General features: G+C 37.5%; 6 protein-coding genes across 6 annotated transcripts; 5 read left to right on the top strand and 1 right to left on the bottom strand.

Moving 5' to 3' along the window:
• The first annotated feature begins 31 nt into the window (after positions 1-31).
• MONOS_11418 (putative papain family cysteine protease domain containing protein) lies at positions 32-2,419 on the top strand. The gene is made up of 4 exons (XM_067863947.1): positions 32-303; positions 374-587; positions 643-1,847; positions 1,956-2,419. The coding sequence occupies exons 1-4, from the start codon at positions 35-37 to the stop codon at positions 2,158-2,160; spliced, it is 1,893 nt and encodes a 630-aa protein (XP_067731322.1). The 5' UTR covers positions 32-34; the 3' UTR covers positions 2,161-2,419.
• Positions 2,420-2,480: 61 nt separating this feature from the next.
• On the top strand, positions 2,481-3,064 carry MONOS_11419 (U6 snRNA-associated Sm-like protein LSm2; the record flags this gene model as incomplete). The annotated part of the gene is made up of 4 exons (XM_067863948.1): positions 2,481-2,507; positions 2,576-2,743; positions 2,820-2,906; positions 2,956-3,064. 4 exons carry the CDS (start codon positions 2,481-2,483, stop codon positions 2,989-2,991), a joined length of 318 nt encoding a protein of 105 aa, XP_067731321.1. The 3' UTR covers positions 2,992-3,064.
• Positions 3,065-3,218: 154 nt separating this feature from the next.
• Positions 3,219-5,820, top strand: MONOS_11420 (putative 26S proteasome non-ATPase regulatory subunit 12; the record flags this gene model as incomplete). Its single annotated transcript, XM_067863950.1, has 10 exons — positions 3,219-3,359; positions 3,415-3,543; positions 3,613-3,720; positions 3,781-4,029; positions 4,106-4,506; positions 4,722-4,840; positions 4,961-5,046; positions 5,190-5,267; positions 5,397-5,467; positions 5,537-5,820. 10 exons carry the CDS (start codon positions 3,219-3,221, stop codon positions 5,712-5,714), a joined length of 1,560 nt encoding a protein of 519 aa, XP_067731320.1. The 3' UTR covers positions 5,715-5,820.
• A 271-nt stretch (positions 5,821-6,091) lies between these two features.
• MONOS_17320 (putative RNA recognition motif protein) lies at positions 6,092-10,367 on the top strand (the record flags this gene model as incomplete). Its single annotated transcript, XM_067870231.1, has 3 exons — positions 6,092-6,094; positions 6,141-6,351; positions 6,448-10,367. The coding sequence occupies 3 exons, from the start codon at positions 6,092-6,094 to the stop codon at positions 9,672-9,674; spliced, it is 3,441 nt and encodes a 1,146-aa protein (XP_067731319.1). The 3' UTR covers positions 9,675-10,367.
• Positions 10,368-10,883: 516 nt separating this feature from the next.
• On the bottom strand, positions 10,884-15,447 carry MONOS_11421 (uncharacterized protein; the record flags this gene model as incomplete). Its single annotated transcript, XM_067863951.1, has 1 exon — positions 10,884-15,447. Exon 1 carries the CDS (start codon positions 15,393-15,395, stop codon positions 10,884-10,886), a length of 4,512 nt encoding a protein of 1,503 aa, XP_067731318.1. The 5' UTR covers positions 15,396-15,447.
• A 17-nt stretch (positions 15,448-15,464) lies between these two features.
• MONOS_11422 (putative Calcium/calmodulin-dependent protein kinase kinase 1) lies at positions 15,465-22,174 on the top strand. Its single transcript, XM_067863952.1, has 6 exons — positions 15,465-15,993; positions 16,046-16,153; positions 16,220-16,298; positions 16,417-16,511; positions 16,667-17,073; positions 17,183-22,174. The coding sequence occupies exons 1-6, from the start codon at positions 15,573-15,575 to the stop codon at positions 21,665-21,667; spliced, it is 5,595 nt and encodes a 1,864-aa protein (XP_067731317.1). The 5' UTR covers positions 15,465-15,572; the 3' UTR covers positions 21,668-22,174.
• The last annotated feature ends 39 nt before the right edge of the window (positions 22,175-22,213 follow it).

The following is a 22,213-nucleotide window of genomic DNA, read 5'->3' as shown; positions in this document are numbered from 1 at the left end:
TTTAATAATACACAAGATCAATTAAAACTTGGAAATGGAAAAATCTTTGAAAGACGAAGACGTTGAAGTTAACCATACGCGCACAAAAGAAAGTCACATATTTAATATACTAATTGTGTTCTTTCTCGTAGCAATATCAATAATATCTTTGCCTGCAATAATTCTCTCTGGCTTAACAATAAAACCAACAGCAACGAAACATATAGACGAGCCATCTCCCCGAGCTGAAGTTGTATTGCCTACACGTTACTTTGCTCCATATGCGCCTCCAATGACATTTCAAGATAACAGAGGAACATGCTGGTTTGATTTTTGATTGCTTTTTAATGGATAATATCAATTATTCAAATGTTGTTCTTTTTTTGCATCACAGGGTTCAAGCTCTTGTTGGAGAACTTGAACATTCCTATCGAAAAAATGGAATCGAAAAAGGATTTTTGAAAGAAAATGAATATGTTCCTTTTTCAATTCAAGCGTTTGGAATGTCAATTGTTCAAGAATGCCAAAAAGAAGAAAATTATTACACATGCAAAGGCCTTCAAAATGGTCCAGAAATGAATTCAACAAGTGGTGGCGAACCAGCATGGGTATAGAAAAATATTTGAATTTTCTTTTTCATATTCCGTTTTTATTTTCATATAGATTTATTATATGACAAATCTTTATGATAAATTGTATCCGTTATCTCTTTGCAAATATCTTCCCGAAGATGAACAAGAATGGGAATGTCCAAACTATAATGAGACGATCGCGAAAGACAATAATCCAATCAGATTCACAATACCAAAAATGGAAATAACCTATGACATTCCAGAAACAAAAGAATTGCTGTATATGAAGAAAGAAGCGCTTGCCTTCAATGTGGACGTGTGGACTAACGTATTTTATATTCCCTGCAATGCGAATAACAAGGATGATAAATCATATTCTGCAATGTGTGGCATATTTGAAGAAAGAGAGACATGCCCAACATACGTAACAAAGCATGCTGACAACGATAAATGTTTGAAAATGGAGCAGCCCGGATACAACATGGATGGAGAATGGTATCTGAACACACGCTTTGTGCCTGAAGGTGGCCATTCCATGCAGATTGTTGGGTACAACGATTGGTGGATCACTGAGAATGGAGAGAAAGGAGGCTTTGCAATCAAGAACAGCTGGCACGACCAGGCATACGACTGGGACCCTGCAACACACCAGACCCGCGGAGGAAGAGGGTCGCATTCCCTTGGATACTGGATGGGCCAGTACTCGACATGGGACGAGCGAATGATCTGTCCAAATGCACAAAACCCAGAAAACTGGCTGAGCTGCACGACGCTGCAACCAGGCCCCACATATTCAGAAAGGAGCAATTCAAACAACTCGACACAGTCTCCTTCAGATTTGATCACGACCAAATTGCAGATGGCTCAGAAGAGACTGAGAAGAGGCCGAGAAGGCGAAGAAACACTGCGCAGAATGAAAAATACATTAAATCTGAATGCAAACGCGAATTCACGTAAGAACGATGGAGAAAAGGATATTGAACACTGCTTGAATCACGAAGAAGCGATCAAGCTGGTGAAGCTGATGAGACAGCCAATCGAGTTTGAATGCCGCAACAAAGACAGATACAAGTGCGATAACGAGAAGTACAGGTATTTCTTGGATGGAATCAGCTACGACGAAAATGGCCTGGCAACAGCGTCGTTTGTGACTGTTCTGAAGGCCGATGGAAAGACACAGGGCGAGTTTGTGATTGGAGAAGTGCCGCCTTCAATGGTGGCTGATGCGATGCAGCCGATTGAAGAGCAGAGGAATATTCTGGAAAATGATGCTGACAACTGTGGTTATTATTGGATGTGTGCTATTTATTCCATTTAATATCGTTTATTTATTTATTTATTTATTATTTTATTTATTTCTACTCTTTATTTTTTTCCTTATCAATAATGAAATGACAAATAAAGTCCATATTCTGTTCTCCAAACATCGACACGTGGTGGCGAGACATGGAACGCACACTTCTTTGACGTCAAGTGGGCAGACAGCAGCTATCTTGCCAACAAGGAAAAGAACACACAGTACGACTACTCATTCCTCGAAAAGAGCCAAACAACTCAGAAAGAATGGAAATTCACAGGCCCACTTCCACACGCTGACGACAAGGAGTAATTGAGATTGAGAGCAAACGCAATGCACTGGGAGAGATTTTTTTTTTTATATTGCACTTCCTTTTAATTTTTATCTTTCTTATTCTTATTCTATATCAGTGCTTTCTAACTTTGAATTTATTTTTTGTTGTTTTTATTATGTTGTTCTTTTTTCTGTCATTTCTGTGCATTGTTGGGTTGTGTTTAAGAGAGCCATCTTTCTTTCATCCTCACAACATCTTCTTTCAACACTATATCCAACTGCTAGGAGGAGTAAAAAACATTCATTTTATTTTTCATTCATTTATCTTTAAATCAAGAGACAATTTTGATTATTATAAAATGAAGGGAAAGATCAAAATGGCTCTTGTGTGTTTTGATTTTTTCTACTGAAAACAGTTCTTTGAATTAATAAAAAATTTAACTTCGATTGCTAGAATTCACCAATATTTGTTTCGATGTTTTCCCAGCTCATTGGGCAGGAAATCACAGTTGAATTAAAAAATGACCTCACAATTCGAGGCATACTCCAAGGAGTTGATCAATATTTAAACCTTAAACTTACAAATACATCAACACTTGACACTTCAAGATACCCGCATATGGTTTGGAATTATATGTTTTTTCTGTGAGTTTTGTTCCTCTTATTGAATGTGATTGATATAAATTTTGCTGATTTAGGAATATGTTAAATCCTGCTTTGTTAGAGGTTCTGTAGTTAGATACATTCATCTTGATCCAAAAACTGTTGATCTTGCAAAGATGGAAGTTTGTTCTTTTGTTTAACGTTTGTTTTTTTTTAAATATTTTCTTTCAGGATGCAACTCGAAGAGCCACAAGAATATCTGCTTGAATAAAAGAAAATTCATTTCAGAACAATCATTTCCTTTACATCTTTAATTTTTTCAAAAATGATCTTTTATTGTTTATTTGTAAATAATAAATCAATTGCAAATTTTAAGTTAATATCTTTTTATTTAACTAAAAAGAAGTTTATTCATGAATTAATGAAATATTCATATCGTTTTTATTGAGTTGACAAAATGGTGAATAAAAATGTCCCATAAAAATTTGATAAGAATGATGGATATTGAGCCTTCAAAAAATCCAGAGAAAGTTCCGATTGCACAGGTATTAGAGACAGCTAAAAAACTACATGAAAAAGGCGATTTTCAAGGTGTCATGCAATGCTTATCCGTTGCTGAACGAACATACCGCAAAGTTTGTTTCATTAATTTTTAACAATAATTTGGTAAATTATGTTTTATTCATACAGCAACAAGACGCAGAAAGCGAAACACAGGTTCTTATTGCTACTGCACAATACTTATTTGATGGAAAAATGTGGGAACAATTGAACAATCGCATTGAAGAATTGACAAAAGTCCGTGGACCAATAATTGAGGTTTCATTTTAAGCTTTTGATTCTATGCACATAGCTATATAATGATTTTTTATTTGTTTCACGATATAGTCATTGAAATCTTTATTTAAGCATTGCTCAAAACTTGCAAAGCAATTACCTGATGGCGAAATTGCTGTCGCACTTATCCAAACCCTTAGAAGGGTGACAGATGGAAACGTTTGTGCTAATTTTATTTTTCTTTGGTTTTGCAAAGAACATTTTTGTTTTTGCGTTCAGATTGCATACGAAGCATTGAGGATAGAATTGACAAGAATGCTAACATATATGTATGAAAGGTTGGGAAAATTGAAGGAAGCCGCTGACGTACTGATGGAGGTGCAAGTGGAAACAGCAGGCACACTTTCTCGTGATGAGAGAGCCAAAATCCTTATCGAACAAGTAAGATTAAATTTGGCAGTTGACAATTTCATTCAAGCAGGCATACAAGCGAAGAAATTTTCTCTAAAGCAAACAGAAAAGCATTATGTGCGCATTCAATTTTTATTTATTAATTTACTATTACAAATATATTTTATCCAATTCTTTATCAACTGATGATTAGGTTGCATATTACACACAAATGATTATGATTCATTTGCACGAAGATGATTACATTTCTGTTGCCAGGGATTATCGAGCAATTTACAAGGCATGCGAAAAAGAGAAGCTAAAGAAAGATCAAAAATCATTGCAAACAGGCGGATGGGAAGGATGGGAAGATAAAGAAGAAGACGAAGCTGATGCAGAAAAAGAAAATGAAAAAGAAGAATCAGGAAAAATGGAAATTGACGAAGTCAAAACAAAAGGCGAGAAGAGGAGAGAGGAAGTTATTGCTACACTCGACATGGCGCTTGCTGGTTTTGCTTCGTTTGTTGTGATGGCGCCTCTGAGCGAAGAGCAAAGGGATCTGAACATGGACTGCGTGAAGGAGACAAAGGCATCAAACAAGTTTAAGACCCTTTCGTATGCTGTGTTATTGTGATTTGAGTTAAGAGCCATTAAAGAGGAGTTTTTATGTTCGAAATTGGGATTACTTTTTTTACCCTTTGTTATTGAAATGAGTTATTGCATCATTATTGTTGAATTTTCAACATAAAAATATTAAATCTTTTTATTCTTTTTAAACATCTTTTGTTAATGAATATTCTTTTTGCATTTTGTCTTTCTTTATTAAAAAGAATGGTTGCGGAGTCGTTTTTGAAAGATGAGCGAATCGATCTTCCGATTGTCAAGCAGCATGTTGTGCCTTCTCTTCTCTCTGAATCTCCAATCTTTGAAGGAAATATACCAATTGCAGGTTTGAAATATCATATTTCTCTTTCACATTTCATAAGCTTTTTTTCCCCAATACTTTTTTCTGTATTTTTCATTTATCAAATAATTTTACTGTACTATTTCATTGACATTTGTTATTCAGGTGAAAATCAGTGTTCTTTTTTGAACAACAAAGAAGAACTGAAGAAAACGTTTTTAGAAAAGTTGTACCAGCGAATAACAGAACACGTATGATGAGAAATAGAGAGATGACATTTTTGAATAAACAAGCACTTAAATTTTGTTATTTTTATTTTTATTTTTATTTTCCCTTCTTTTTTTCTCACTTTTTATTGACATGATTATACAATGCTGTTTTATGCTCTTCACAGGATCTCAGAGTCATTGCAAAGTTCTACAAGCAAATGCATTTCAGTCGCCTTGCTGAACTCCTTTCTCTTTCAAAAGAAGTTTGTAACTATTTTAATATTAAATGCGAATAACTCTTTGATATGAAATTTCTTTTTTTTCATTCAATTTTTTTTTGTATTTTAATTTTATTTTATTTATTTATTTTTTTTTAAAAAAATCGATTTTAGGAAACTGAAAAAGTTGTTTCTCGAATGGTTGTATCAAAAGAGATATACGGCAAAATTAATCGACCTGAAGGGTATGATTAGTCTTTAATAAATATTTTTTTTATTTAATTTTTTTTGAATTATTTTTCGTTTAAAATTAGAACAATAAACTTTGTGCAGCCTTTTTCATCTGTTGGTGTGTTGGATAACTGGACATCATCAGTCACACTACTTCTTTCCAAAATGGAGCGTGTTTCTCAACTTATTGAAAAAGAAAGAATCACATCAACAATACCAACAGATGAAGAAGAAGAGGAACCATCCTCATCTTCTCGATAGTTAAACATTTTGTGTTCACATATATTCATTTGTCAAATAGGAAAATTTCACATTCGATATTTTTTAATATGAACAGAATTGTTCAAAATTTATATAACCATATTTAGTAATTATTTTTGTTTTTTTAGTAACTTTCACATAGGGAAATAGCGTTTGTTGAAATATATTTATAAAATGAACCTTATAATTTATTAATCTATTCATTTTGAAATCAATTAAATACAGCTATGTCCAAAAAAGTGGAAAATAGAAAATTAACACAAAATGAGCAACTTGATCCATATAACGTTTTTATCAAATATCTTCCAAGTTACATTGACGATGCACGACTCAATATGATTTTTTCTGAATTTGGAACTGTGAAATCTGCAAAAATAATGGTAAGTTGCAATTTTTTTCGTTGAAAATTACTATTGAAATTCTTAGATTCGAAGGAACACAGGAGAAAGTTTGGGAATTGGATTTGTTCGATTCTCAAAGCCAGAAGAAGCTCAAGCAGCAATAAAGGCATGGAACAGAAAACAATTTGAAGGAAAGACATTACTTGTGAGACTTTCGAATGTGATTAAAGAACCTGAACCTGACCCTCCAAACGAAAATTTATATGTTAAGCCGTTGACGAACTATATGAATGAAGGTATTCTTTTCAATATATGCGATTTGCTGAAATCTCAATTTCATCACAAAATTTTGTTCAAAACTTTCATTCTTTATGAAATCATTAATCGTTAAGCCGAACTATTTCAGCTGTTTAGACAATTTGGAGAAATAGAAGAGGTTAAAATTATGGTTGATCCTGTAACACAACGAAGCAGGCAAATCGGTTTTGTTCGCTTTCGTCATTTGGAAGATGCAATGGCAGCACAAAAAGAAATTCACGGAAAGAGACTTGACCCACTTCATCCCCAATTAACTGTGCGATTTGCGGAAACAAAGCAAAGAAAGAAAGAAAGATTGATGGTTAAGAGTTGCACAAGTCCAAGTGAAACGGAATCAAATGACATTTTCTTGGCTTCAGACAAACAAAACAAAGCAACTAATAACTTGCTTCAGATGCCTGGCTCATCGAAAGCCTTTCCTCCAGCGCAAACTCCGATTAAAACTTTATTTCCACCAGCAATTTCAAATGGAACACAGCAAGGCAAATTTCAAAGCATGCCCAACCAATTCTTATTGCCTCCTCCAATACCAATGCATCAGAACTTGATGACTGCTTCTCCAATCAGCCTGCCTTCAGCTGGTATTCCTGCACAGAATAAGCCTTTGCCTAAGCTTCCCCCACCAATTTATATACAAACCCCGACATCGTCTCCTCGTCCATATGCTTCAACTCCACTTGATTATCTTCAGAACACACAAGTCAGTTCAAGAGCACCAACCTGGCTTCATTCCAACACACCACCACAAACGAAGACTTTTGCTAGTCCATTTAATGCATCTCTTTCAAAACTGTCACTTCATACGAGCTCTCCTCATCTGCCAATCTCCACTCAGCCAAAGATACCACAGACTTCCTTCACATCACCTGCATCAACCAGATGGCCAGCTCCACATCAACAAGCAAATCCTCTCTTCGAACCCACACCTCAAATGATTCATCCACTTAAACACAATTTCTCATCTTCTGTCCATATAACAGCTGCTGATCCTTCGCTCTACCGTCTGAAGACAGACTCACCATTCCACACTTCATACACCACCACGGCTCGCCTTAGCTCTTCTCTATTTCAGAAACCTCATGCTCCTCCTGCTCCTCCTGCTCCTCCTGCTCCTCCAGCACCACCAATGATCCAAGTGCCCCAAATGCACCAGACACCACTTGCTCCACCAGCACTGCCTTCCAATCTTCGCTTTCCTCTTCTTCCCAAACTCACCCCTTCAGACACTTCTGCATTTCACCCGCCATTCCATTCACCTTCTTTTCACTACCCCAGCCAGCCATTTCCACCTCACACAAATCTGCCATTGCCTCCCACAGAACAGCATTCACTCACACCTCAAGCCACTCCACAGCCTTCTTCCATTCCTGAGCCGAAATCTGTGCTGAAAGAAGATAATTCCGCTTCTTCTGAACTTAGTCATAGCCCAGCTGATGCCGTGCCACTTAATACAGAATATCCGTCAATTCATCCTTCATTAAACACAAATGCATCATGTGCTCCTTTATCTTCGCGTTCAAACAAAAGCTGTTTGAATTCTGACTATTTGTCAGTCTCTTCGCATTCTGCCAAGTCGCAGCGGAACAAAGGCGACTATTCGCCTTCTTTCTCTTCTGTCAAGTCAGAAAGACTGCCAGTGAGTGACCTCAGCCAGGAATTGCACAATGTCTCTGTTGAAGAAAGAATGGCTTCTGCGTTTCCTCGCCATTTCTCAGATGTTTCTGACATTAAAGACTCTTCAGGCAGCGATCTGTCTCCGTTCGCACCGAAATCTCCGATCAGCTCAGCTGATTTCAAGTCGTCTCCTTCTTTTTTGCACTCGCCGCATAAAAACGACTACTCCACAAGCCATCAGAGCGACACCTTGTCGATGTCATCTCTCACTCAGAGCTCAGACACTTTCTATGCAACTTCCCATCTGACCATCCAGCGGCCGCCGAAAGACGTGGAGCACCACTCGTTTCGGGACATCTCCAACTGGCACTCTGAACAGAACTTGGGAGACTTGCAGGCAGCACACGCACACTCGCCCTCTGAAAGCCAGTCGGTGCCTCCGTCTTCGCACGGACTTGCGCGCTCAGCAACCATCGCGTCGATGTTTGCGTCAAGCAAGTTTTCGTCGCCGACGCTTTCGGAACACTCCTCCGAGTGCGAGGAAGATAACCGCACAGCGCCTTGTATGGAGCGACCACCGTCTTCAGCCTCGTCGTCGTATCTGGCTGCTGCTCCAGCTGCATCTGCCACACCTTCTTTGTGTCACACTCCACTCTTCATCAACGCTGAGCAGCGTCAAATGACTCCTCCCGCCAGTCTGTTTGAGTGTGCCAATGAAGAGGTCGATATTCCTGCTGCGCATACACCCGAGTCTTGTCCACCGACAGTAAGCTCGCCCGCCACATCTGACTACTCTTTGATTCCGCCTACGAACCCGACCTCCCTCACAACAGTACAGTCGTCATCGTCCACTCTGTTTCAGCCCCGTGCTCAGTCACATCCGGAGTCGTCGATGTCATTTCCAGTGCATTCTGTCACGAAGATGTTCAGTGCCCTGTCGTTTGCCTCTGCCCCGCGGAATTCCTTTGGCCATCCGTCCATCAAAGAGCTCTTCCCTTCAGTCGGCAAAGAGAGCGAGACACAGCCAGGAAGCGAGGTGCTCTCGCCTGCTGCTTCTCTCACGCCGATTGCGCGTGGCACATTTTCAGCAACTTCATCGTCGTCACAGACGGTGTCGAGTGTGCGGTCGGAAGCATCTTCGCAGGTGCGCTCCTCAGATTTCATTCCGTGTCTGCCTATTTCTCTCAAGATGTCAGATTCGTGCTGCTTGGGAATGACAAAGGAGGAGAATTCGATAGACTATTCAATTAACAACCATCAGGATTGCCATTTGCTTCAGGATTCCGATCAAAAGTCGCATTTATTAGCGTTTTCCATTCGAAGTGCTGACGACCAAGTGAAAGACGATGAAGCGAGCATCCACACAAACAAAACAGAGATGCATGACCCGTCCACACTGCAGCAGAACCAGTCTTCGATTTTCACAGTCACTTCGAAATACTCGCTCTCAGCCACGATTGACACACTCACACAGTCGCTGCCTGCTTCTTCAGCACAGACTCCTCCTCTGACGTCTCGCTCATTGAATTTTAATGAAATGTTCCATTCTTCGACAAATTCTCCATTCATTTCTGCTCAGCCAAACACATACACTCCACACTCTTCTCCTCCTTCGCCTCCTCAGACTCCGCCGGCATATTCTTCTTCACTGTCATTACTCCATTCACAAAAGCAAACGATCCATTAATGATAAGTTGAGTCGACGTGCTGTGCTGTATTTGTAATTCCATTCATATTTGCTGTTCTGTCAAGATTCTTTGGCTTTTTTTTAAATAAAGTTTGAACCGATTTAATTTTTGTGCTTTGGAAAATATGTATTTAATTTTTTTAAAATGTTAAATTGGATTATTTTTTCTTTTAAAGTATTTCAAAGAGCATATTTTCATTTTATTGTTTCTGATTGTGTGTTTTCAAAATCGAAGAGGACAAATGAACTTATAGAACTCTACCTTTTTATTTCCATTTGTTTTAAATTTATTTTTTCCTTTTTGTTTTTTAAGCTTTTTTTGAAAAGCTATTTATAATATTCGAAGTCTTTTTCTTCACCATCTTTTCTGTGATACTTACAAATATTCAGTTTAATTATGTTATGTATAATGTTTTTTGTGGCTTTCTCTGAATATTTAAAGGTTAAAGTTTTCATTTTCACTGTCTCTGCTTTTCCAGAATTGATAGAATATTATTTGTGATTGTTAAAAGATGTGAAGAATTTTTCTCTTTTTATTTCCTCAAAATTTGATTTTTGTCTGTTTGCATTTTTGTTTTTCTTGCAAACATTTTTCTGTTTTTAAATTACTTTTTTCTTTGCTGAAGGTAGTTCTTGCCATGAAGTTTTCTTTGCTCATTTATTCGATAAAGAAACATTGTGTGAAATTTGTGCTTTTTGTGTTTTCAAATTAATTATAATTTCAAATTAATCCCTCGATGCACTAAAAATGAAATACATTTAACGCAAAATTAAAAACATTTCCAACAAGACACTTGAACCTCACAACTGAAAAATCTAAGCAAATGAAAATATTTCGAGCTCCATAAGCTGCAGATAATTTTCAACATTTACTTGAAAAATCTGGCAACTAATGAGCATCTAATAATGTTTGATAGAAGCTAAAACACGATTCAAAAAGAATTGTAAAAATCAGCGGAAACAGAAAATTGAATCAAAACGAACTAATTACAATTCTTATTTCAATAGATAAGTTTATTTTTTGTGCAAAAAAGAATAATTTCCGATTCACACGAAATTGCTTATTTTTTAAGCGCAATTTGACAAAGATAATATGAAAGTGAACAAAAAAGAACAGCAATTACAATTTGCTTAAACACAATCCTCTATACAGTTTCTTTTAATTATCTTTTTAAATAAACATAACAATTTTTATTTTATTTGTGAAAATCAATTCAATTTTTTACTCTTTTGCTCTTGATAAATTTTCCAAAGCCAAGCGGCATGTTTTTTCATCATCTCTTCGTTTAACAGTGATGTTGGAGATGAGCTCTTTGAAAGAGGAATGTTATCAAACTGAGGCAGATCTTCAACGGTGCCCAACGAATGGATAGTATGAAGCAAAGGAAATGCTGGATTTGTTGGGCGATCTTTGATGATTACTCCAAACTCCCCCAGAGAAACCAGCTCAAACGGAAGAGAAACAGGAAGAAGCGACAGAAGCGCAACAAGAAATGGTGTCAGGCTTACGATCTGCCCCCGCAAATTGATCACTTCGAACTGAGCGTTTGCACCCGAATGTTCATTCACTTGTTCTTTCTGCGCATCTTTGTTTTGAACATCCACAATCGTTTTCTCGATATAATCGCAAACGACATCAACTGGCAATATGTCAATGGAATGGCACACAACTGGGACACAGCGCGCTGCAATGCATCCGAGTGCCAGCCGAACAATCCAATCGTTTGCGTTGCCTTCACCCGTCTGTCTGTTGAATGTTATTTCAGGAAGACGGATCACCTTCACACTCACATTGCTGGCAATTGAAAGTGCTGAGTCAGCAGTGCTTTGTGATGCTGCTTTTTGATTCAGTGCTTTAACAAACGAAGAGAGTGAGTATTCACACATCATCTTGCACAGTCCATATGGAGAATGAGGCATTATTTTGGGTTTCAGAGGGACAAGACGGTTGTTGAATATATCATTTGGCGAATTATCAATCACACTCGTAGATGAAACAAATATGAATGGAATAGTTGATCGATTTGTTGATGGAGAATAAGAAGATGCAGAAGAAGATGCAGAAAGAAGAGAAGATGTATTCTTTGGCGACATAACCATTTTGCTGTACAGTTCAATCAAATAATCCAATAACAGGAAGCTTTCTTGCTTTAACTGGTCAAATTGATTGAATAAATTAACAGAAAATCCAATATGAACAATCCCCTTCAGCTCTGAAGTGTCTTTTGCCCGATCCATTGCAATGCCTCCGCCATTCCATCTGATTCGAGAAATCACTTCTCCATGTTTATTTCTGATCATCGAAGCAAAATGACGTCCGATGAATCCTCCTTCTCCTGTAACGAAAAGCGACTGCGCAGCAACTTTTGATAAAAGATTCGTTTGAATGCTTTGTTCTGGAGCGCAGGCTGCCATTTGCGAAGAATTTATTGCTGTTTCCTGCTGAGCAAGCAGATCCTCATATTTTTTGTCCAATTTCTTTATTTCATCACAGACAACATCGACGAGTGAGTTAGACTCCTCAATTTCTGATATTGCTTCATCATCTATTTCATTACTGACTTTCTCGTTAAGTTTTTCTGATTCGCTTTTTGGTTCCTTTTCTATCGTGGTCGTATCAACATTATTTTCCTGGCTTTCAGAATTATCCTTTTCTTTTTCATTTTGTTTGTTCATTGCAACGGTTGGATCTGCGCTTGAATGTGACTCATTATTCGATTCATTTGAACAACTACCTGTTCTTATAGTCTCTTTCTTTTCGTCATTTTCTGTAATTTTCTGTTCTTTCTCAGATTCAGATGCATTTTTCCCCCATTCAAAAAGAGCATTCAACGAGTCAGTGTCACCATTAGTGACATACGAAACTAAGTTGTGGAGTGACATCTGCATCATCGAGCTTAGTGATATGTTCGGGATCATTCTTTGCTCGCATTCCTGCTCAACTGTAAAGTACACCTGCGCTAAAACAATGGACTCCAAACCAAATGCAGATAAAGGTGTGGAAAGGACAGAAAATGTGCTTGAAGAAGAAGAAGAGGAGGAGGAGGAAGAAGATGTGGTGCGCGAATGAAGAGCATCTATGTTAATAATACGCTCCAGTTTCTCGACAAAACCCTGCTCTATCTTCAGTTTCCTGTCGTATGGATTTTTGCTATAAGATTCATCATCATCATCATCATTTTGATTCATTAAAGAAGGATCTCTTTCTGAAAGCGCTTTCTTTTCTGCTTTATTTATCTTTTCTTGGTTCTTGTTCATAACAAACCTCTTTCTTATTTTGAATGATGGCGTCAGGCAATGATTGTCCACATTCCATTCGTCTTGGTCAATAACTGCAAATTGAGGTCGATGAACAGATTTTACACCTTTCTCAGCAAGCAGTCCGTTCAACTTCTTCAGTATGGCATTTTCAAGGCAACTTCCCATTGACTCTTTTGAATGTTCATCGCTCTTTTCTTGTTGCTCAGAAGTGCATTCATCTTTTTCTCTCACATTGCCAGATGATTCGTCTTTAACATTATCCTCTTTGGCTGCATCTTCGTTTTCTTTCTGTTTCGATACGCTTTTTTCTTTGGAGCCAGGAACGCTGCACAGCACAAACAGTACGCCTTGCTGAGAAATAGATACAACGGCATTGTCAACGTCTTCGACGTTTGTTGCAATCTCTTCAATGAGAAGAGTATCAATCCATTCTCCTGTGCTTGCCTTGACCATTGACTCCACACGCCCCACAATCTGATATTCATTTGTTCCCACTTTCTGTGCAAAATCCCCTGTTCCCACCCATTTGCCCTTCTGGAACACACACAACTCGCCTTCGTTCAGCTCTGAAGAATCGCTCTGTGAGTCACTTTCATCAGAATCTCCTAAATTCTCATCTCGCAGTTTGACGATCACACCAGCGTCTGGCTTGCCATCAATAAGTATGGTGCCCAGTTCTGTTGTCCCGTACATATCGTGAATGGTCAGTCCCCCTTCTTCTCTCAAACGCCGAACAATCGAACGCGACGCAACAGCCCCACCGATTCCAGCACGAAGCATTCGGGATCCAATAAGCTTGCGGAACTGAACACGAGTGTCGTACGGAGCAGGAAGGTCTTCATATTGTTCATCTGCCGCTTGCAAGCTCTCCTGCTCGGACGAATGTCCAGAAACACTCTCTTCTGATGTCTTTTTGCTTGCTGAATCAAATTCATCCTCTGTATTTCCCTCGTTTTTCTCTGTGCTCTTTTGCAATTGATTACTGCGACTTCTCACAGCACGGAGCGATCCATCAAGCATCAACTTCCACATTGTTGGTGGTGCTGAGAATGACATTGGACGAACCAAAGGAAAGTCTTCCAGGAGTTGCGGAGGTTTAGAGCTGAGAAAGATACGTCCTCCGTTGTATGCCACAATCCAAATGAAGTCACGCTCTGTCACGCCAGTGGGAGAGAAGAAGAACAGATAGATACCTGGCATAAAAGGATCAAAACGTTTCATCTCCTTTAGCCACTTCTCCTCATAATGCGAAAAGAACTTCATTGACACGGCAGATATACCCGTTGTTCCTGATGTGCCCGTCAAAGCAATTACATACTCAGATGGTGATAAGGGCTTAAACGACTTAGGAAGTTTCAAAGGATTATATTTTGCTTCAGTGCGATCAATGAGCGGCTGATATTTTGGCTCTGATGCAGCTGAGGAATAGTCTTCTTCGTTTGTGGAAAACAAAAGATGTGTAATATCTTTGCATTCACATCCAAGATCTTCAACAAGATGTTTTGTCTCTTTGGTATTTAGTATCAACGATACTCCAGAGCGCTCAATCATTAACTTGATTGTTTTCTTTTCTTCATAATGAGGAAGATAAACTACAGTTTTCCTCATCAAAATCAAAGAGAATTCCACAATATGAAATTGGATCCTCAAAGGAACACAAACACCAACAATACAAGGAGCAGACGGTATTATTGTCTCGGAACTTTGTTTCACAAATTCTCTGCACCAAGCATACACGGAACCGTAGCTCATCCACTCTGTATATGCTGATAATTTTCCATCTTGATCTTTTCTTCTGAATCCAAGAAATGGACGATATCTATAACTTTTTGAAATGTCATAAAAAAGATCAGGAATATTTTTTACAGATATTTTTCCAATGATATGCGTTGAATCTGATTCCTCAATTACTTGAAGATGATTTTTCATGCATAATTTCTGCAAGCAAGGTATAGAGCTAAAAATGTTGTAGCACTTTTCACAAACAAGAATTCTTTCCCCTTCGAGAGATCTTATTCGTGTTTCATTTGTAAGAGGGTTTAAACATCCAAAACAACGATCTGATGCATAGTCTAAAAAACCTTTTTCTTTCATGTTATCAATGTGACTAAAATACGCTTTTGCTCGAATGACTGCATTTTGATCTAGATCATGCATTTTGTTTATAAGGTTTTGGATTTCATCTCTTTTTCCATAGATGTGAGGATAAAAACTTCTGTGAGATAATAAAATATCAAATCTTTTTTGAAATGTTCCAATAACAAAATTCATGTATGACTCAAAAGTGTGACTTTTCGATGCTTTGTCCGCAAGTTTGGATATTACTTTAGAATACTGAATTTGAATATCTTTTTCCATCTTTTCTTTTTTTTTAAGCAAATCCGAAAGCTTAGAATCTAATTCGTCCAATTCCTTTTGCATTTTAGATATGCTTCCAGAATTCCCAACTAAGCTAAACATAACTCAAACAAGCACTTAAAAAATAACTTTTAGCAACACTATAAATTGTTATGGTTTCTTTTCTTTGGGATGTTAAAATTTTTACAAGAACTTTGCGCTTTATTATAATAATAACATTTTAGATAGAAAATACTAAATAATTATTAACCACAATAATTATCTCATTAATTTGATGTAATGATTTCGAAATCTTCGACTGAAAATACGCTGATATCATTCGACAATGTATCTGTGAAAGAGACCGATTCATTATGCACGGCAAAAGATGAACAAACCGGAATGAAAGTGCTAAATCAATATGTTGTTGGAAAAATACTTGGCCTTGGCTCCTATGGAAAGGTTAAGTTGTGCTATGACAAATCGTTTCCTGAAGTTGTATATGCTCTAAAAATTGTAAAGAAAGTTGCAAAAAAGATGCTTGGGCATCATCGTCAATGCGGAAATGAACCAAGTTATTTATTCATTTTTATTTTTGTTTCAGTTTTTTTTTTCTCAGGCACAAACAAAGAAATAGCGATTATGAAAAAAACGAACCATCCAAATATTATGAAATTGAATGAAGTTATCGATAATTCAAAACAAAAGAAATTGTACATGGGTATGAGATTCTGCAAATTGAATTTAATATTTTAATTTAATTGATATCAAAGTGGTTGAATATTTGCCTCGTGGGCCATGCTACATTGATGGTCAGCCACCATTATCAGAGGAAACAGCTCGAAAGTATATGCGACAAATTCTTCTTGGAATTGATTATTGTTTGATGTTATTTTCATATTATTTCAATTTCAACATGGATATTTAAAAATTAACAATTGTAAAAGTACACACATATAACATTGTTCATCACGATATTAAGCCAGACAATATTTTGCTTGATCATGAGGGAAATTGCAAGATCTGGTTCGATATTCAATTTTATGATTTTAGCATTAATTCATTATTTAATTTACCGCTGGAAAATATTGAATAAATATTTTTTTGAATCACAATTGCAAACATATTGAAATAAAATACGAAGTGATTTTGGGGTTTCGCTTCTCTATCCCGATGCAAATTATAGAATTAAAGAAATCCGAGGAACTCCTGCATACATTCCACCGGAAGCTATTCAAGGTTTTTGCTTCTGAGTTTATTTTCCTTATTTTGAACTTTGCTGACTTTTGTTTGAACACCCTTTTTACATGTCTTTCTTTGTTTATTTAATTTTATTTTTATATTTTTTATAAATTTTGAAAAAAAACAACTGAAATAATTGTGTATTCATGAAGTTCCTCCTCTTCAAGAGGGCTACGTTGCAGCGAAGCACGACATCTGGTCGTTGGGCGTGCTGCTTTTCCATTTCTTGTTTGGACATCCGCCTTTTGTGCGGAAGACTATTGCTGAAACATACAAAGCCATCAGAGAAGAAAGAATCGAATGCATTGAAGATAACGAAATGGTTGAGAATGCAAGTCACATTTCATCTAACAATTTGCCCGACAGACCAATTTCTTCTGAAAATGAAGAAGAAGCAATGCCAGGAAGGATGCTTTCAGACAGCTTTGACAAGAAACTGAAAATGATAGTGGCGCAAGACAAAGAAAGAGCCTGTAATCTCAGCAAAGAAGTGAAGGATCTGCTGAGGAGATTGTTAGAAAAGAACCCTGATAAGAGAATTGCAATAAAGGAAATTATGGCATGCATTTTTAAACATTCAATTTTTATTTCCCTTTTTAATCACATTTTATATGATATTTCATACAAATTAATAACATTTCTTTTTCAATTGAAAAATCCACCAAAAGGATCATGATTGGATTACACAGCACGGAACATTTCCGCTTTGCCAGCCGGAGTCCCTTCAAGAGAAGATTACTGTCTCTGAGAAAGAGATCAGTTCTTCTGTAACGCCGCTTCTCTCCTTCAGGCAGATGGTGTCTATTCAAATGAAGATGAAAAAGCAGCTCAGAGACATTCGAGCAAAGCTGATGGGCGGATCAGCAAAAGACTCGCAAAACAATGAGAAACCCAAACAGAACGAAAGGGCGGTTTCTGCAGTGAACTTCAATACTCACAAAAGAGAGCAGGAAAAGAGCGAAGTCAAGCTGCTGTCCAACTCGACTAGTTTTAGACATCTTGATTCAGTCTCACACGAAACAAGAGATTTCATCAACAAACAAATCGGAGCAACAGAAGGCAAAGATCACACTCATACAGACATCGAACCAAATCCAGCTGATTTTGTTGAGTCTGGCAGTGCTTCACACGACACCGATACCAAGCAGAAAGCGATTCAATCCACCAATCAAACAGTCACTTCCACTTTACCTTCAACTAAATCTTCGAATTCAAACACGGCGATGAACACACTCACTTTGCAGACATCCAGTTCATCAAACTCTGCCTTCTTCACTTCATCCACATCATCCAATGATACAACCACACACAATCCGTTCTCCACCTTCACTTCAAACACGACTCTTAATTCAACTTTAACTGACGCTTCATACGCTGAATCAACTCCGATGGCTACGCTTTCTACAACTGCCACTAACATGCAAGACATCTCATCAGAAGAGTCTGCCTTTTCCACACTGAAAACAACAACTTCTTCCGAACAAACTGAAACTTTGTTGGAACAAAACAATGATGCTGAGACCGAATTTCATCCGCGTTCTGTCTCTGCTCCACAAATACCTGCACTGGAAACGATTGCCAGCAACAGCAACAACATCATCAACATCAATTATTCATCTGATTCCAACCATCCTGCTGCTCAAGCGCCACATCTCACACGACTTCCCACATGCCCTCAGTATGGTTCTATTCAACACTTTTTTCAGCCAAACTCATTCAAACCTTTGCTTTCTCCAAAGACCAAAGCACGCTCACCGATGGAGACTCTTTCCTTTGGCAATCAAACATCTTCGTATCGTTCGGAGGAGGAGATGCCACTCAGCTCTATTGACACATTTGACGATGATTCGAGTCTTTGTTTTGAGAGCGAAGGGAATTCGCACAGCATACCAATTTCACCAGACACGAATTACACACATGGGAAAGGGTGGTTCGATGATGGGATTGATTGGGATGCAGACTTTGGCAGACAAGAAGATGAAAGCAAGAGCGTGTGGAAGAGAGGTGGAAGAGGAGTTAGAAAGTCTGTGGAGAACGAAGAGAAACAGAATACTGAACAAAAAGAAGAAAGAAATGGTGCATATTCGGAAAGGACAAACACCAAAGAGATAAATGCAGAATTTTCAAATGGACAAGATGTTAGCAAGAAAGCAAAGCTGCCAGCAGACGGAGAAACATACAAAGCTGTTTCTTCCGTTGTGCCTATAAATGGTGATTCAATAAAAAACAATAATTTGCTTAATTTGTCAGACACAATTTCTTCTTCTGGAGTAAACTTTTCTGAACTGTCTAATACTCCTTTCCCAAAATCGACAGCATCTTTTCCCATTCAATCAGAAGATAATCCAAATTTAAAACCTCCACTACTAAAGCTCCTTTCAAGTTCTTCCTTTTGCATTCCAGAATTGTCTCCAAGAACGCCAGCATCGCAAAACTCAGTCTCAAATGGGGACGCACCTCAAACAAATGGAACAACAGAAGCATCAAACAATTTCGTTGTTTCATTTCAGCAGCCGATTCCCTGCACTTCTCAGACTCTTCCATTCATCCCACAAAAAATGGACTTGCACAATCATTTGCCAAAAGCAGAGTGTGCGATGACAGACGAGAATACAAACAAATCTGCTGTCGCTTCAAACTCGTCTTACAAAATAGCAAATAATTATGCGTCTCATCAAACAGACACAATTATTTTATCAACACATTTGCATTCAAATCCATCTTTGCATCACAGACCAACTTTGAAAACACTCTCATCTGTTGTTGCAGCCACAATAACCACGTTGATTCCTGTGAATTCAAAGAGAAAAAACCAAACAACTTCGCATTTTCCTTTTCATTCACAACACAGCAACACTTCCTCTCACAAAAATGCATTCCAACTTCCATCTGTTTTTGAAGAGGCTGATTCTTCTTCTTCATTTGACCGCATTTGCAGCACTGCACCTGTCACAGAAAGAGAGTATGAGGGAGATGGTTGGATGACTGGCAGAGAAAAGTCACTGGCTTCTCGGTTTGCTAAACAGGAACAGCCCTCGCCATTCAGCACTTGCACTTCTGCAAAACCTTCTTCATGCAAATTTTCTTCACCTTTGGCATTAAAATCATTGCCATTGAATGGGATGAAGTGCGAAGCAAATGATTCTTTTTGGATGGATTCAGCGTTAACAGAAAGAAAGAGAGGAATGCTGATAACTCCTCGAAAAATTGTGCATTCTACTCGAAGAGAGGTTGGGAAAATTGTTGAAGTGAAACGACGAATTGATGAAGAATTGAGCTATAAAGGCTATTCTAAGAATGGAAATGACAATGAAGTTATGAATGTGTTTCATCATCTAAACACATTTGAGTCACAGACAATTGTTGATGATGCAAGAAACTGGAGAGAGATGCACAGTGAAGACGAAGATAAAGTCAACCATCAAGACGAAGAAGATACCAAGTTTATTGACATTTCAAAAACAGCATCAGGAATTGAAACATCTTCAAAACATAATCTTTCTCTGCAGAATGAAGACCAAAGGAATCAGATTCCTTCAAGTCGCAATTTTGAAAAGAAACTTTTTCCGTCTCAATTATCTTCTTCCAATCGCATCGACTTAACTTCCGATGATGCTCTTGAGAATTCTGCGATAACTGAAAGAACATTACAATCAACTTTGGAAAAGCACAAATATTCAGCATTTTCATCATCATCTCCACAACATTCTCCGCAAAACAAACTTAGTACTCGACTTTGTCGCAATAAGACATTCAGCGTGGGAACGATTAACATTCGAGCCGTTCATCATCCATCATCTGAGCAGCCTCAAACAACACAATTTAGTCAAACAAAAGAGTCAAATGATCAGACTTCGAATGAAACTGAAGCAGGAAGCCCGAAAAAGACAAAAGATATCAGCGGTTCCAATGTGATCAGGTATCATCGTAAAGAAAAAGACTGTTTTTCAGCAGAACTCGGAATCAACAAAACTTTGACAGACCTGAATTCTTCCATTGGAAGCGATGATGATTTGTTTATCATTCCATTTGATCTTCAAAATCAAAAATTGCATTCTAACAATTCCGGAACAAAGCAAGTCCACACTTCTCCAATACGTTCACGCTGGCATAGCGGAACTTCTTCATCTTCACGTTCATTTACAGAAGCTAATCATGAGAATGCTTCATCAGCCGACAGAAAGAATGCGATGGAGCAGGTGCATGAGCTCCAAGAAAGACCAAGCACAACATTGCAAGAAAATATTAAAACTGAACACAAACAGCAAAATGAAGTATTGATTGATCCGAAACTATCACCGCCAGCTGTACCAAGAATGTCGCACTTCACAGCACCCTCTTTACTGAAAGTTCAATCGGTTATGTTTAATGATACTTTTAGTTCAAAAACTCAACCGCAGAATGCGAGAAATAGAAAAGACAATCCTACCAGTGCTGTTGTTGAGAATGATTCCTCTGTTTTGCACACTCCTCGTCATCTGCCATCAAAGCAGTCAGCTGGTTCTTTAAAACGCAAAACTGGCTTGATTACAAAAGCAAACATAATTTCCATTTTGACATCTGATTACAACTCGTCATCACCATTGGAATACAAAAGCAAGCCGTTCTTTGCAAGAAATAATGCTACTTCACATTCCTATCGGATACAACACACCGACAGCTCATTCCCCAAAAATGATATTTCACGTTCGAATATCAGACCAGCAACGGTTGAGCCTTCTGTTGTTACGACTGTTTTCAATCACCTGCCTTCTCCGATTCCTTCAATTGCTGAGAATATAAAAGAAGGGAAGCCCTCTTTCGCATCACCAGATATGTTTGTTGTTTCTCTCTGCGATCAAGTCCCTGAAAGAAAAGAGCTTTCACCACAAAGAAAGTTAAATAAGCCTCTTTTGTCTGAGCAAAGACGTGTTATTTCTGCTCGTCCTCTGATTTCCTCATCAGAAGCATCAATCTCTTCTTCTTCGTCTTCTTCTTATCACTCTTACAGCCCTCGTGGAGCGTCTTCAGCAACTTTGCGTTATCAGAAGACGCCTTCTGATTCTTCTCCACATTCATCTCGTAATTCATCTGATCAAGTGCATGCTTCTCAATTGGATTCAAAATCTCCTCTTCACTCTCATTTTGCTCAATTGTATTCTTCAAAAAACTAGTCATTAACTCACACGACTTTGAAATCGCCTCAATCAAATTGAAAAAAACAAACACAATCAAAATTGTTTTAAAGTTTTTTATTCAATTTTTAAAATGTTAATTATGTAATCATCTCTGAAAGCTATGAAAATTCAAAAAGCTTTTCACATTTTGTTTCATTTTTTGTTGTTATTTGCTTTTGAAGGCATTGTCTATGTATTGAATAAATATTTACTGCTTTTGGCATAACCTTTTTATATTATGCGATTTATTTTTCGTTCTGCTTGAATTATTAATTCATTTATAACTTATGTTTTTCTGTGTTTATGTGTGATTTATCACTGTTCTTCATATTATTGAGTTTCAAATTGTTTGATTTTGTTTCATTATCAATTCATTTATTTATTATATACTTACATATTTTCATTTTTTCATTGAGCATCTGAATTACAGATTTCACTTCACTTTTATCCTCAAATGGCTTTGCTTTATTATTTGAAAAATAGTGAGGGATTTAATTTATTAAATAATACAGAAATAATTATTTCTGATTCTTCAACAAATAT

Source organism: Monocercomonoides exilis (assembly GCF_001643675.1).
Source record: "Monocercomonoides exilis strain PA203 chromosome Unknown scaffold12-1864167, whole genome shotgun sequence".
Taxonomy (NCBI): Eukaryota; Preaxostyla; order Oxymonadida; family Polymastigidae; genus Monocercomonoides; species Monocercomonoides exilis.
This window is presented reverse-complemented; position numbering and strand designations above follow the sequence as displayed.